Below are 13,244 nucleotides of genomic sequence, written 5' to 3'. Positions count from 1 at the left end.
TTCATAACACTGTAATTTTTTTCTTTTACTTTTAATTTTTTTACTCACCTGGGTCTCAGCATAGTGTCAAAAATATAATAAACCCTCATACTTTAATTTGGTATGTTGAATTTCTGATATTTTTTATTCATTTCTTACATTATACAAAAATAATAGATATCTATACAAATAAAAATAGATATCTATACAAATAAAATCTAAAATGAAAATGAATAATCATGTACCCTTAAGCAGTGTACTCAAAGATAAGGCCCAGATGTAAAAAAAATTATTACATTAGTGCACTCCACAGGAGACTGTACTAATCAAATGCTCCTATGGAAGTTATCAAATGCGCCCTGGCTGGTGTAGCTCAGTGGACTGAGCACTGGCCTGCAAACCAAATGGTCGCCAGTTCAATTCCCAGTCACAGCACAGGCCTGGACTGCGGGCCAAGTCCCCAGTAGGGGGAATGCAAGATGCAACCACACACTGATGTTTCTCTCCCTCTCTCCCTCCCTTCCCCTCTCTCTGAAAGTAAATAAAAATCTTAAAAAGATAAAAAATAAAACAAATTTGCAGAAGTAACTGAGCTGACTGAAGTAACACTGACGCAGACTTGGGAGAGTATTAACAGCAGCAAAACTGCACACTGTCTTCATCAGTTTCAGCTATGTATGGGGACTAGTAGCGGACAGACTGACCTTAAATACGTTGTTCCTGCCCCACTAAATGTCCAGTATGAAATACAAACACACTATTAACAGGTAGCTGAGGACTCACGTGCACCCTAGGAATCAGACCCATGACCCTGAAGTGGACTGAAAAATGGCTTCTCTAAACTGTAACTCTTTAGAGTCGCTATGCAAAACACAAAGCTGGAAAGAACTCTTATTATTTTACTCCCCCCATGATTTCTATTTTTTTATTCCTCACTTGAGGACATGCTTAGTGATTTTCACACTTTTTGAAACTACAAACTAGAAAATCGCTGGTTAGCACCTGGAGTCCGGAAGAGCCCTGGGGAACTCCCACCCTGCCTGTGGAGCGCCCCCAAGGGTACGCCCGTGCCCAGCTGGGACGAGAAAGCCAGGCAACCAGGGCTGTGCGGCTGTGCAACCCTGTCAGAGCCTAGGTGCGGGCCCCAGGGAGCCTGCCCAGAGCTGGGCAGGGGGCAGGGACACAGAGCAGCGGCACTGGGGTTACAGGAGCTGGTCAGAAATGGAGAAAGCCTTTACTAAACTGCACAAGCCCGACAGCGAGCAGCTGGGAGAGCACACACCTTCTGAGCTGCAGGCAGACACAGAGCTGCAGGGCCCCACAGGCTCTTCCCCGCGGCCCTCACCCCGGCTGCAGGAAGCTGGGCGGCAGCAGGGGCAGCACGCCGAGGGAAGGAGCCGTGCCCGCTGAGACCCTCCTTCCCCTGTGCGCCATGAGACAGAGCTCGTGCATCGTGGAGATGACGGCAAAGCCCCGCCTGCCCTGCAGTGATGGGAGAAAGCCTGTCCCTGTCACAGCTGCAGAGGAAGGGACTACAAGGGACTCTGCTCTGGGGAGGGGCAGGAAGAGAGAAGCCCTACTTCCCAGACCCAGAGCAGCACCCGCCTAAAACCGAGTCTGAGCCAGAACAGCACAGAGCCACTCAGGGCCCAAACACCAGGCGTCCCAGTATACAGGGACGAGTAGCAGCAGAAGCCACCACGGTGCTGGGAGAGGGTCCTGGGACCCTCTGAAGTACAGGATGGAAGGAGAAAGCTGGAAGACGAGGGTAACAGGAACGCTGAGAGAGGTGCTCCAACGCTGGCCCCGGGTGAACACAAGGCAAAGGCAGAGGAATAAAAAGCCGGAGAGCGACCAGAACAGGGACTCCTGCCTTGGCCCCCAAGCGGAGCGCCTTCAGTGCCACCACCCAGGGCCTGGCACCAGCAGGGTCTGCCTGTCGCCATCATAAATGCCAGTCACTACTGTCCTGCATACAATGTCCAGTTTCTCCCAAGAAATGTAAGTACAAAGAAGAAAAATCAATCTCGTCAGAATCACACCCGAGGAAATCAGAGTCCCAGATAAAGTGGACACTGGAACTGGCAAAAAAATTGAAAACAACTGTGATTAATATTTTAAGATAAATCACTGAGAAGATACGTAACATGCATAAACAGATGGGGAATTTCAGCACAAAGAAACAACACGACCAATTAAAAATACACTAAAAGAGACAATAAGGCCTTCAATGGGCTTATCAATAGTCTTAACAGCACCAAGTAAAGAAATCAGTGAATTAAAAACTGGCCCAATAAAAATATTGAAACAAATGACTGAAAAGCATATGCACACACAGTGAGAGCCGGGGGAAGAGAGGGCAGGTGCCTGCGCGGGCTGCGCCCGGTGGGGAAGGGCCAGGGTCAGCCCTCCTGGAGGAGAACGCAGTGCTGCGTGCCACTGGCCAAAGACGCCCTGACTGTCGCACAGCCCCTGAGCTGTGAATGGGCCCTGCTCTGTGGCTAAAGGGATGGTGCAAATAAAAATCGGGCCACGTGAGCCAAGACAAGGAAAACCTCCTGTCCTGGGGGGGGGGGGACGCAGCAGAGTGACCTGAGGTGAGACAGGCTGGCCATGCCACCACTGGTTCTGAAGGCAGGGGCAAACACAAGGACTGGCAAAGAGACCCCACACGCTGAGGGCCACCCCCCCCAGACTGAGAGTCAACCAAAGAATTCTGGCCACCAGCCCTTCCACAGTGTGGAACTGGATTCTGCCAAGCACCTGAATGAACCGGAGCCACTCCCAAAGCCTCAAATGAGGAACAGGAACGGGAACGTCTGGAGTGAGCCCAGCGTGACCCCAGTAGTACTTTAACCAACAGAAGGTTCCCTAATGGACGGGGGTTGTTTCCTGCTGCTGAGTCTGTTGCAGTTTATTATGGTGGCAATACAAAACGAGAGGGGGCAGGGAGGAGGCAATGTGAAGAGACAATGAGAATTTCCCCAAAACGACAGAGGCCTCAATCACCAATGCAAAAGGCACAGAAAATACAAGCAGAATAAGAAGCAATTAACCACTGAGATCCTTTATAATAAAGTGCTGAAACCCAACTATAAGGTGAAACACTCACGGAGGCAGTCATAAAATGAAGACAGATGATAACGAGAAACAACGGAGAGAACGACTCTCACTAGAAACTGCACAGAAGACGGTGAAACAACACCTCTCTGGTAAAAACGTCAGCCTGGGAGGGCAGGTCCAAGGTGACCGCGCAGGACACTGAGCTCACCCCTTCCGATCACACACCCATGTCCACCCACACCGAGAGCCGTTCCCCGAGGGACGGCCGAGGGCCCACGGCACAGCCTCTGCACTGCCCGTGAGCGGGAGGCAGGGACCCTGTGGAGAGGGCTGGGGCCACAGGAGGTCTGCGGGTGGAAGGAGCCCTCCAGGACCCCAGGAACCAGTGTGCACTGCTCGCACGTCCCCGCACGGGACAGGGTGGGAGCTCTGCCCGGGTCCTCTGGCGGGCTGGCAGGGCTGCTGTCCTAGGTCCCCTGCCCTCAGCACTGGACCCAGGGGGGACAGGAGGCCACCAGAGCTCCTGTACAAGGGGCTCTGGGGCGGGGGTGGGGGAGGGCAGCACTGCGCTCGAATAAGCCTATCCTGTGTCTGCTGCGCCTGATGTTCGAGACCCAGGGGTTTGGGTTTCAGCCCTAAGGAGAGAGTCCTACTGCACAACCCTCAGGCTAACAGCTTCCTACCACTTCTCTCCAGCAAACACACGCTCCTTTGGCCATATAAACAAAGTCAAGTAATTGCTGCCAAGGCTGGAGAGGAGGAGGGAGGGGACAAGTAATAAATATCAGAAATAAAAGGAGGGAACACCTTTCAGAGTACATGAATGTTAAAAGAACAACAGAAGGTGGCAGGTGATTTGCATTTCCCTGATGGCTAGGGAACTCAACTTGAGCATCTTTTCGTACATCAGCTGGCCGTCTGTCGTGGACGAGACGGGCAGTAACGGGTGTGGGAGGGGGGTGGAGCGAGGGGGCCTCGGCCGCCGCTGGTGGGAATGCGGACGGACGGGTGCAACCCCTGTGGAGAAGCCTGGAGGCTCCTCAAAAATTTAAGAATAGAGTTACCATGACCCAGCAATCCCTCTTTGGGCACCTACTCAAAAACTTGGAAACCGTTATTTGTAAAGGTATATGTGCTCCAAGTGTTCCCTGCAGCCTTATTCACGGCGCCAGGGCACGGGGACAACCCAAGTGTCCTTTGATAGAGGGTTGGATGAAGAAGACGGGGCACTTCTATACAATGGAATATCCCTCACAAGAAAACACCGTCTCTCAAGAAATACTGCCATCGCAACAGCACGGACAGACCTGTCGAGTGTCCTGCTAAGAGAAACCAGTCAGACAGAAAAAGCTCAGAATTATACAATTTCACTCATACGTGGGATATAAAACAAAGCAACAAATGGACAAATGAGAAAAATTAAAAAATAAAACTCATGGTGTGGTGGTGACCAGATGGAAGGGGTTGAGGGGGTGAGAAGGGAAAAGAGGTCCTTTACACGGTGACAGGCGGTGGCTCAACTCCGGGTGCGGGCACACAGTGCAAGGTGAGGTCATGTATCAGAGAAATGCACACCTGAAACCCATATGCGCCCAGTAATGGATGTCATCCCAGTAAATTAAAAGATTAATAAAAGAATATTAGTAACTACTTAGTGCCAACAGAACCTGACAAAACTGACAGGCAAAACAAAATCTGGAGAGACCTGTATCTATTACGTTAACATTTTAAGTTAAGAAAACTTTCCCAAAAGATGATGTCCAGGAGCAGATGTCTTTTTTTGTAAAATATACCAAATATTTTAGAAAAACAAAAAACAACAATCTTATATAAGTGGAGGGAAACATATACTATCTACTCTTTTTTGTTTGGCTTCTAGTTCAAAATCCTAAGTTTATAGCAAAAAATTTAATTTAGAATGTCACCAAAGACAAATTATAATTAAAAAGACAAAAGACCTTTATAAAAATTATAAAATAAATGATAAAAAAAAAGACAAAAGTAGCTTACAATGAAAACTACTGTAAAATTACTCAGAGAAATTAAAAATCTCAGTGGAGTTATAAACAATGTTTATAGATTGAAAGACTCAATATTATTAAGCTATTCATTCTCCCTAAATTAATTAAAGATTCAAAATAATTCTAATTCAAATTTCAGAGGATTTTGGGGGTCTGAAGGAATTGGCAGGCCTGATCTAAAATTTATGTAAAAAATGCAATGAACTAAAAAAGTTAAAACAATTATAAAAAAGAACAGACTTAGGAGACTTGAACTACCTAATCTCGAGATTTATTATAAAGCCACAGGAATGAACACCATGGCCTGCTGGCCTAGGGAGAGCCCTGCAGATCACAGAACAGCACCAAGTCCAGAAACAGACGCACACACAGGCGGCCAAGGGGACAGAGGGCCCTGAAACGCTGGTGTCCACGTGGATGACCTTCAGCATGTCATGCAGACCAAAATTCAGTGACAATGGGACATGGACCCAGTCAAAGAGGCTACAACTACACTTTTAGAAGAAAGTATAGGAGAACATCTTTAGGCCTTTGCAGTAGGTCAAGATCTCTCAGGATAAAACGATGCAAACCATATTTAAATAAAAACGTTTTGAAACAATGGACTTCAAAATTAGAAACTTTTCTTAGCACTTTTAACAAATGAAAATATAAGCCACAGAATGGAAAAAATATTTGCAGTGCATTTATCTGACAAAGGATGTATATTCAGAATATATCAAGAAGTCTTACATTTCAGTAAGAACTTGATTTTTTTTAATGGCAAAAGATTTCAATGGCCCATAACATAAGCACATCAAAAAAAAAGCCCCTGCTTGTCATCATTAATTATTAGGAAAAGGGAAAGCAAAACCGAAGAGTTAAGACTCCGCAGCCATTATAAAGTCTTAAAGTGACTGTCGATACAGAGTGCTGACCAGAGCACACAGCTGAGGGACCCTGCAGACACTGTAGAGAGAAATGTAAAACGTGAAGACACTGCTCACTGGCCGGGCAGTTCCTGATAAAGACAGACAGACGCTTCCTGACTTCCCACGGGGTTACGTCCCCATGAAGTTGGAAATATTTTAACCAGAAAATGTGTCTCATACATCTAACCTACCAAACATCAAAGCTTAGCCTGGCCTACTTAGCTCAGAAGAATTACATTATCGTACAGCTGGGCAGAGTATTCTGTATCATATCTGTGATATATATTCTCTATCCTCCACTCTACAACAAAGTGTCAACCCTTTCATGGAATGTACTACGCATACGGCTTTCTCACCATCATAAGGTTGAAAATCTAGGTCTTGCCAACCTGAGCACAGGCTGCTCATGGCCCACCCAGAAATGCTACCCCCAGTCACCTACCCAAGCACACACGCCATGGCAAGACTCGCAGTCAGTCGTCCCAAAGACGACCTCCAACAGACCCCAGCGGATAACAACCCCGATGTCTACCAACAAGGGAACAGACCGAGAAACGCTGTGGCAGCAACGGAACAGAAGGACAGCGCTCAGGAGCAAAGACAGACCGCTTGTCTGAGAAAAGGAAGCCACAGAGGAGTCTCAAATCTCAACAGCTGAGTGAGAGAAGGCGGACGCGGAGTGGTGCAGTCTGTAGGGTTCCATGTGGGCGAAGCCCTAGAAAAGACAAATGTAAGTCACAGCAGGAAAAGGCCCGTGCTCGCCTGGGGCGGAGACGGAGCTGGGTCAGGTGACAAGCGGGGCACGGGGCACAACTGGGGGAGGGATCGAGTGTGCACCTTGATTGCGGTGGCGGTTCTGTGGATGTGCACACTGACCCAAGTTCACTGACTGCCGCACTCAAAATGGGTATTTTCATTGCATGTAAACAGTTAATGGTCTCAATAAAGTTTATCTGAAAACTAGAAACAAAAAAAGATACGAATCCAAAATATGAAAATTCCCAGAAGTCAAATAAGAAACACATGACTTCAACACAGAAAGTCGAAGTCCGTGCTGAAGACAACTCGGAAAGGGACACAGGGTGCTCAGAGTCTCCCGTCGTGCCCTGGAAGTGACCAGCAGAGGCAGCGTGGCTCCGGCTACCACGGATCCACAGACTCCGGCCCTCGCCAGCACCACGGCTGGTTGCTGTTACTCTGATTCTGTCAAATTAAATCTAAAATCCAAAGAGAACTGCAGACTCAAGGACAGGTTAGACTTTCTTCAGAGAAAGGATGAGGCTGAACAAGACGCGACCTTCACCGAACCCCAGACACCTGCCGCCTCTGGCAAGAATGATTTGGGGGGTCACCCCGACACCCACATCATCCCCCCATCGGACTCACAGAGCGAGGCCCCCAATGGGCAGCACCAACAGGAAGAGCAGCGGATAAAGCAGTTGGAAGGCGAAGCAGGGTGATGTCGGCAAAGGCGTGCCCTGCAGCAGAGGACGCACTGACGGACTCGAGACACTGAGTTTCGTGAAAACCTGCCACTTCCGCCGACCGGAACAGACCATGCAGGTAACGGCAAGAAAAGCCGCAGAATGGAAGAAGACAAACGTATTCAACAGAATCCTCAATGGGCCCAATTTAAAAACACATGAAGAATTCTTACAAATGAATGAGAAGACAACTCCATTTATTTTTAAACAGCCAGAGATCTCAACAGGCAAATTACAAAAAGGGAAAATCAGGACACCATGAACTACACAAGAGGGTGCTCAAGTTCATTACTCACCAGGAAAGTGCACACTGACGACGCGATGGAACAGTGCCCTGCTGCCACCAAAATGGCCAGAACGTAAGGCTGATGACGCTGAGAGCTGGTGAAGACGCGGAGAGCGGAGAGCGGAGAGCTCCCGCGTGCTGCCGCCGAGCACACACACACAACCCCTCGGGAGGCCCGTCAGTGGCGGTGGGAGGCCTGACCGGGGTGGCGAATGCTCACCACAATGTGCGCAGATGACGTGCTGGAGACGGTGCACCTGAACCTACGTACTTTCATTCACCAGTGTCTCCCCAGTGAACTCAATGAAGAGAAAAGAACACCAGCTGACACGACCTAGTACAACTAACTTGCACAAACACTATGACTCCGAAATTCTGCTCTGTGTTGTTCACCCAAAAGACACGCAGCCGTGCAGAGCACCCTGGAGCCATGCCCAGGCAGCACCGCCACGCTGCACGGAGCGTCTTCGTGACGGCCCAGAACCGGAGGGCTCCAGCGGCTGCCACCGTGAGACAGACTGAGAGACTGTAATGTGGGCTCACAGAGGGATGAGAATGGGACAAAAGTAACCACAGCTACACGCAACATGGACAAATCTCATAAACAACGTTGACAGAAACCAGAGACAAAAAGTACACACTGTACCATCCTGCTTATAGAAAATTCAAGAAAGAACTGGCCTAATAAGGAAAGTCAGGGTGGGGAAGGTGAAGAGGAGCGAGAACAGTGTCGGGGAGGGGTCTCGGGGGGCTTCTGGGGGCTCTGCCTCTGGACGTCGGGGAGCGGACTGGAGAGTGTTCCCTGTGCACAGGCCTCTGTACTCTGCACCGTGTGACGCTCCAACTAAGAATGTGAACACGCGCACGCATGTGCACCCTGTAGCTCCAAGAACACGGGCCAATCCCCTCCAGGAATGCTCCCTGATGCAGCACTAAAAACCACCCTATCTATCAGTCACAGTGAAAAGGTGCTTGGTTATTCAAGTTCCAGTGTGTGTGTTACATGTAATTTGAAAATTTATTTTCGAAGTCTGTATTTCAACTTCTCATTACCACCCCAAAGATGCCCGATTTTATTATGTTACCATTTGTGCATGTTTTTATTTTATTGGATATTATAACGCACTGACAATGGGTTATAAATTTAGCAAAGTTGATGTGTGAAAATTATTCAAGATCTCTGGGCTCTGAAATGTAGCAGATTTCTGTGTAGTGAGTAACGAGAGACAAGTATGAGAATGGTGCGGTCAGGAAGGGCGGAACCAGACCCACCACGAGCCAATCTCGGGAGCCCCCCGCCACCCCGTGGGCTCAGGGCATGCTGGCCCTGAGGCAGGTGGAGGGAGACGAGGAGAGCGCCAGCAGGAGGCGGCACACACGCACCTCATGTTTTCGGCCGAGTCCTCGGGCATGGGAGCGACGGTCTGCACAGCAGGCAGGTTTTTACTGGTAGCACCGTTCACAAAACTGGAAGAGGAGGAAGAGGAGGACGCTGAATCCACGGCACCTGTGTCCAAAAGAGCAACACTGAGCCTTAAACGTGAATTTATTTAACAACACAATTTTCATTCCATCATTCCTATCTGAGTTTGAAGAATTACTCATCTGGCTTTCAAAACATACTTTAAAAATGAAAAAAAAAATCACTGGCTACTGGTACACTAGTAACTATCTGTAATTGTATAATGTGCTGCATTAAATGCCAGCCGATTTACTGACATTAGTCTAACAAAACTACACGTTACAAATGGGGTATAAAGGGAAGACATCAACAAATGGAGACAATTTCTGATAAAATGAGGCTGATAAAACAACATGAACTCAGATGTGGAAGTTCATGGTTTACAGCTATACTGGAATATGTGCAGCCCCTCTCCAGGACACGGTCACCGGGAGGCGTCTGAGCGTGCATCTGTGGCACTGGGGCACCTTGTGACGCAGTGACCGCGTCAGAAGGGCTATGCCGAGTGCCACTGCCCCTGATTTCAAAGCGAGTGCTCCTCAGCGGCCTCAAGATGCCACCCTAGCACAGGCTCTCCTGTAGCACACCAGCGGAGCGAGTGTGCGAGAGACATTTAGTGTCCCCGGACGCCGCCCCGTCTCACGCTGACCGTCACAAAGCAGGACTGCCCCGTGGGGCCCCCACTATAAAGCCTGCGTGGCACCCCTGCGCCAAAACAGACCGGCCGACGGGCCCCACTCGGAAGCGGGCCCACGAAGTGCGTGCACTGGCCACTACAGAGGAAATTCACTACTGTGGTTAGTTTCCACTGTGACATTGTACACGCCACACTACCACCAGACCTCTTGCTGGCATCCACTCCTGTATCCAGTGTTAGTTCATGAGACAGAAACGAGACCAAAATAACTTGTTTCACATAAAGATAAAAAGAAGTGATTTAATTTTTCGTTTACCTATATTTTTTAAAAAGGGCACATCCAATAAATACCAAGTGCAGGGTTTTTTCCTACTACACTGGCACATTTTAAAAACCTTAACACTTTTTCTGGTATGTATTTTGGTAAAAATTATTTTTATTCCTAGTTTTAGAAAGCAAAATAAAGAGTAAGATTGTAAACTGAATACAAGTATTTTCTATAAAGTCTTCAGAGAAGCCAGATGTAAATATTCATTTATAATATAGATAAATCAAAGATACATTCTTTAACATAAAGCCATTAATGATGTCATTTTTCCATAAAACTATCAGCATACATTCTACTTACTACAACCCCTAAATGTGTTGTTCACGACATGCCTCTCCCCGGCGGTGTGAGACATAAGACAGACACAGAAAGCACAGAGATGGGCTCTGGAGGTACAAGATGGGAGGGACCTAGGGGACCACAGCAGACGGGAGGTCCTAAGGCCCTACAGTTCGGAGGAGCGAGGCTACGAGAGTCAGGGAGGACAAGTCAGGGGCCATCATGCGTTGGATAAATACCTAAAATGGAATCCCAAAGACTGGGGCAAGGATTTATTTAGCTATTAATCAACAGGAACATTTCCAGAAATTTACAAAAAAGGGGGGGGCAATTTTAGGCAGGCTTTTAAAATCTGTAGTGATCGCAATTCTCTGTTCCTGGACTCATTCGGAAAACGCCCGACAATGAACTGGAGACCGCTGTGACCTAGGGGTGCAGGTCGGCTCAGGGGCAGAGCACGGCTCTGAGTCGCACGCGTTTTGACTAAGTTGAAGCTCTTGCATGTCGCGGAGGTTCTCGGGGGGCTCTGCTCTCCCTCGGAGGGTTTAGCAAAAGATGCAGACTGGGGTTGAGCCGGTCACTGTCACTAACATATTTAGCACACCTTGCGGTTCTTTTAAAATTTACTTTTCTTGCAGATTGAACTTTGGGGTTCAAATCATCCTCAGGGTTGCTCCCTCGGCAACCTGGCGCTGCCCCAACAGTGAACAGCACGACATTTTGAGAAGACTCAAAACCAAACAGCGTCCTCGGAAACGACCACGAAGAAACGGGTCCTGGAACTGCAGGCGAATTCCGAGAGTCAGTGGCATAAAGCAGACGCTTCTTCACAGACTAACAGACCCCTGAGCGGCCAGAACGGTCCTTGATTGTCAAGATCAGATAAGAAGACAAATGGAGACACAAAAAACACAAAGCAAAAGATGGGCATCACAGAAATATAGAAGGACGGTACCTGTGGTGTTAATCATACTTTTTGGTGTAGCCCCAGCTGCAGCAAATATGTTGGGCGTGCTGCCTGCGGGCAGCCCCGGCCCAGTGGCCGTGGCTCCCACTGTGGTGACAGCCAAGCTCCCGGGAGGTGGCTTCTTCACAGGCACCACGACGCTCCTGCAAGAGAGAAACAGTGGGAAGTGACAAGCCACAGGGGCCTCAGGATGGACCCGAACCCCCCCCCCCCACACCCGGGCAGGCACACAGGGTCAGCAGTCCCCTTTCTCCTTTCCTCCTCCTCCTTTGAAACTCCTGAGCTCCACCTCACTGACGGAGACACTATGACATCGAGGATGGGCCGTAAAGCGCGTCGACTAGTGTAATTCACGTGGCAAGTGCTTATGTAAAATTTGGAGTTTGCAGACATTTCTCAAGAGGGCGTGTAGGCTACAATCACGATTCTGGGAAAATGTGTGCTCGCGTTAGAATACTTTGCATGTGTACACAGTGCTTTTCCTGAAAAATATACATAAAATGTCCATCTTGCCTACAGTGTATTCTCCATGTGTAAAATAGTCATAAAAAGTTTGAAAGTCAAATTCTAAGTCTTCATAGTAAAGCAAAAAAATTAAACCAAGGATTCTGATATTAAATGTCTATATTTTGTTTTTAGGGAAAAAATCGAATGCTTTTTCCTCGTAGTAATGTTCATATAATGGAAAAGAACTAAGATGATACACTAGATATTTGGTGAAAATGTATTTGGCTTTTAAACCTTGACTTTTTGAACATAGGAGTTGAGTATTTTCTCCCATATTTCTTGACCATATTTAAATGAACTTCACAAAACAAAAAGTCTGAACATGACATTGTGTTAATCTTAAGCTACGAATGAGCAGGAACGTTAGTCCATCTGACAGATAAAGAAACTGTTTTCTGACGCAGTATCCTTTCTTCTCCGCAGGAAGCCCCACTCTTCCCAAGCTCACTGTGACCCCACTGAACACACACCTCCAGCACAGCTCAAAGGGCACTCAGCTCACTCACCAAGGACAGTGGTGTTCAGCTGTGCACCTCAGGGCACACACCGCTGATTACTAACGTTTGGTGGCATGCTAAAAAGTATGTTTTTGCCCACCTGATCAAAACAATAGGAATAATTTTGATTCATTCACACTGAACGTCTATTGTTGAGTTGCCTGTTGTCATTTTTTTAATTTGATGATCTAGGGGAAAAGAGGTCGGTGCCCCTGGCCCAGGTTTTAAAGGTTCTTGCGGCACAATGGGTGAAAACCACTGATCTGGAAAGTAAATGCACGACGTGTTTGAAGCTCAAGAGCGGGTGTCCGACGGTAGGCAACTATCCATCCAAGTCAGGTCTCTAACTTAGTGCATCTGTATTCTACGACTTCCCCACGGAAAAGCTCCACTTGAAGGATCCAACGGCCCAACCCAGTCTGTGACTCACACTTCCTTAGTGCCTCTATGTTTCAAAGAAATACTCTTGTTAATGTCATCAGTAGCTTCTTCAGTGTCAGAAATCTAAGTCTTTAAGAATTCTTCTTGGTTTAAAAAACTATTTATTATTAAATTTATTAATTATTACTCTTTAATTTTGGTAACCAAAGGTATTATAACATTAGTTTTACTTGAGCCAGAAAATTTTTCTTCATTACCTCTGGGCACCTTGTTTTTTCTATGGACACAGCTGGATCCATCAGACCCAACACGGACTCTCAGCTGCGTTACAAACGGCCCACACGACACATTCTGTTCTCCACCCTGGTCGGCCTCGGCTCAGCAGGCTCAGCAAGCACCGAGTCGCGCCCTGTGAGGGGCGGCCAGGCGGGCAGGAAGAACG

At 47.9% G+C, this 13,244-nt stretch overlaps 1 protein-coding gene across 4 annotated transcripts in view; it reads right to left on the bottom strand.

Annotated features, from left to right (window-relative positions):
- Nucleotides 1-13,244, bottom strand: part of NBEA (neurobeachin) — a 465,797-nt gene that overhangs the window by 308,081 nt on the left and 144,472 nt on the right. For all 4 annotated transcript variants that reach the window (XM_037057645.1, XM_037057647.1, XM_037057648.1 and 1 more), the window contains 2 exons: nucleotides 11,406-11,560; nucleotides 9,128-9,251 (listed from right to left, as the gene is read on the bottom strand). In XM_037057645.1, the coding sequence (XP_036913540.1) occupies nucleotides 9,128-9,251; nucleotides 11,406-11,560 (279 nt within the window). The remainder of the gene's footprint in view (nucleotides 1-9,127; nucleotides 9,252-11,405; nucleotides 11,561-13,244) is intronic.

The sequence above is a fragment of the Sturnira hondurensis genome, unplaced genomic scaffold, assembly GCF_014824575.4.
Source record: "Sturnira hondurensis isolate 20B ecotype Veracruz unplaced genomic scaffold, ASM1482457v3 Scaffold0009719, whole genome shotgun sequence".
Classification (NCBI taxonomy): Eukaryota; Metazoa; Chordata; class Mammalia; order Chiroptera; family Phyllostomidae; genus Sturnira; species Sturnira hondurensis.
This window is presented reverse-complemented; position numbering and strand designations above follow the sequence as displayed.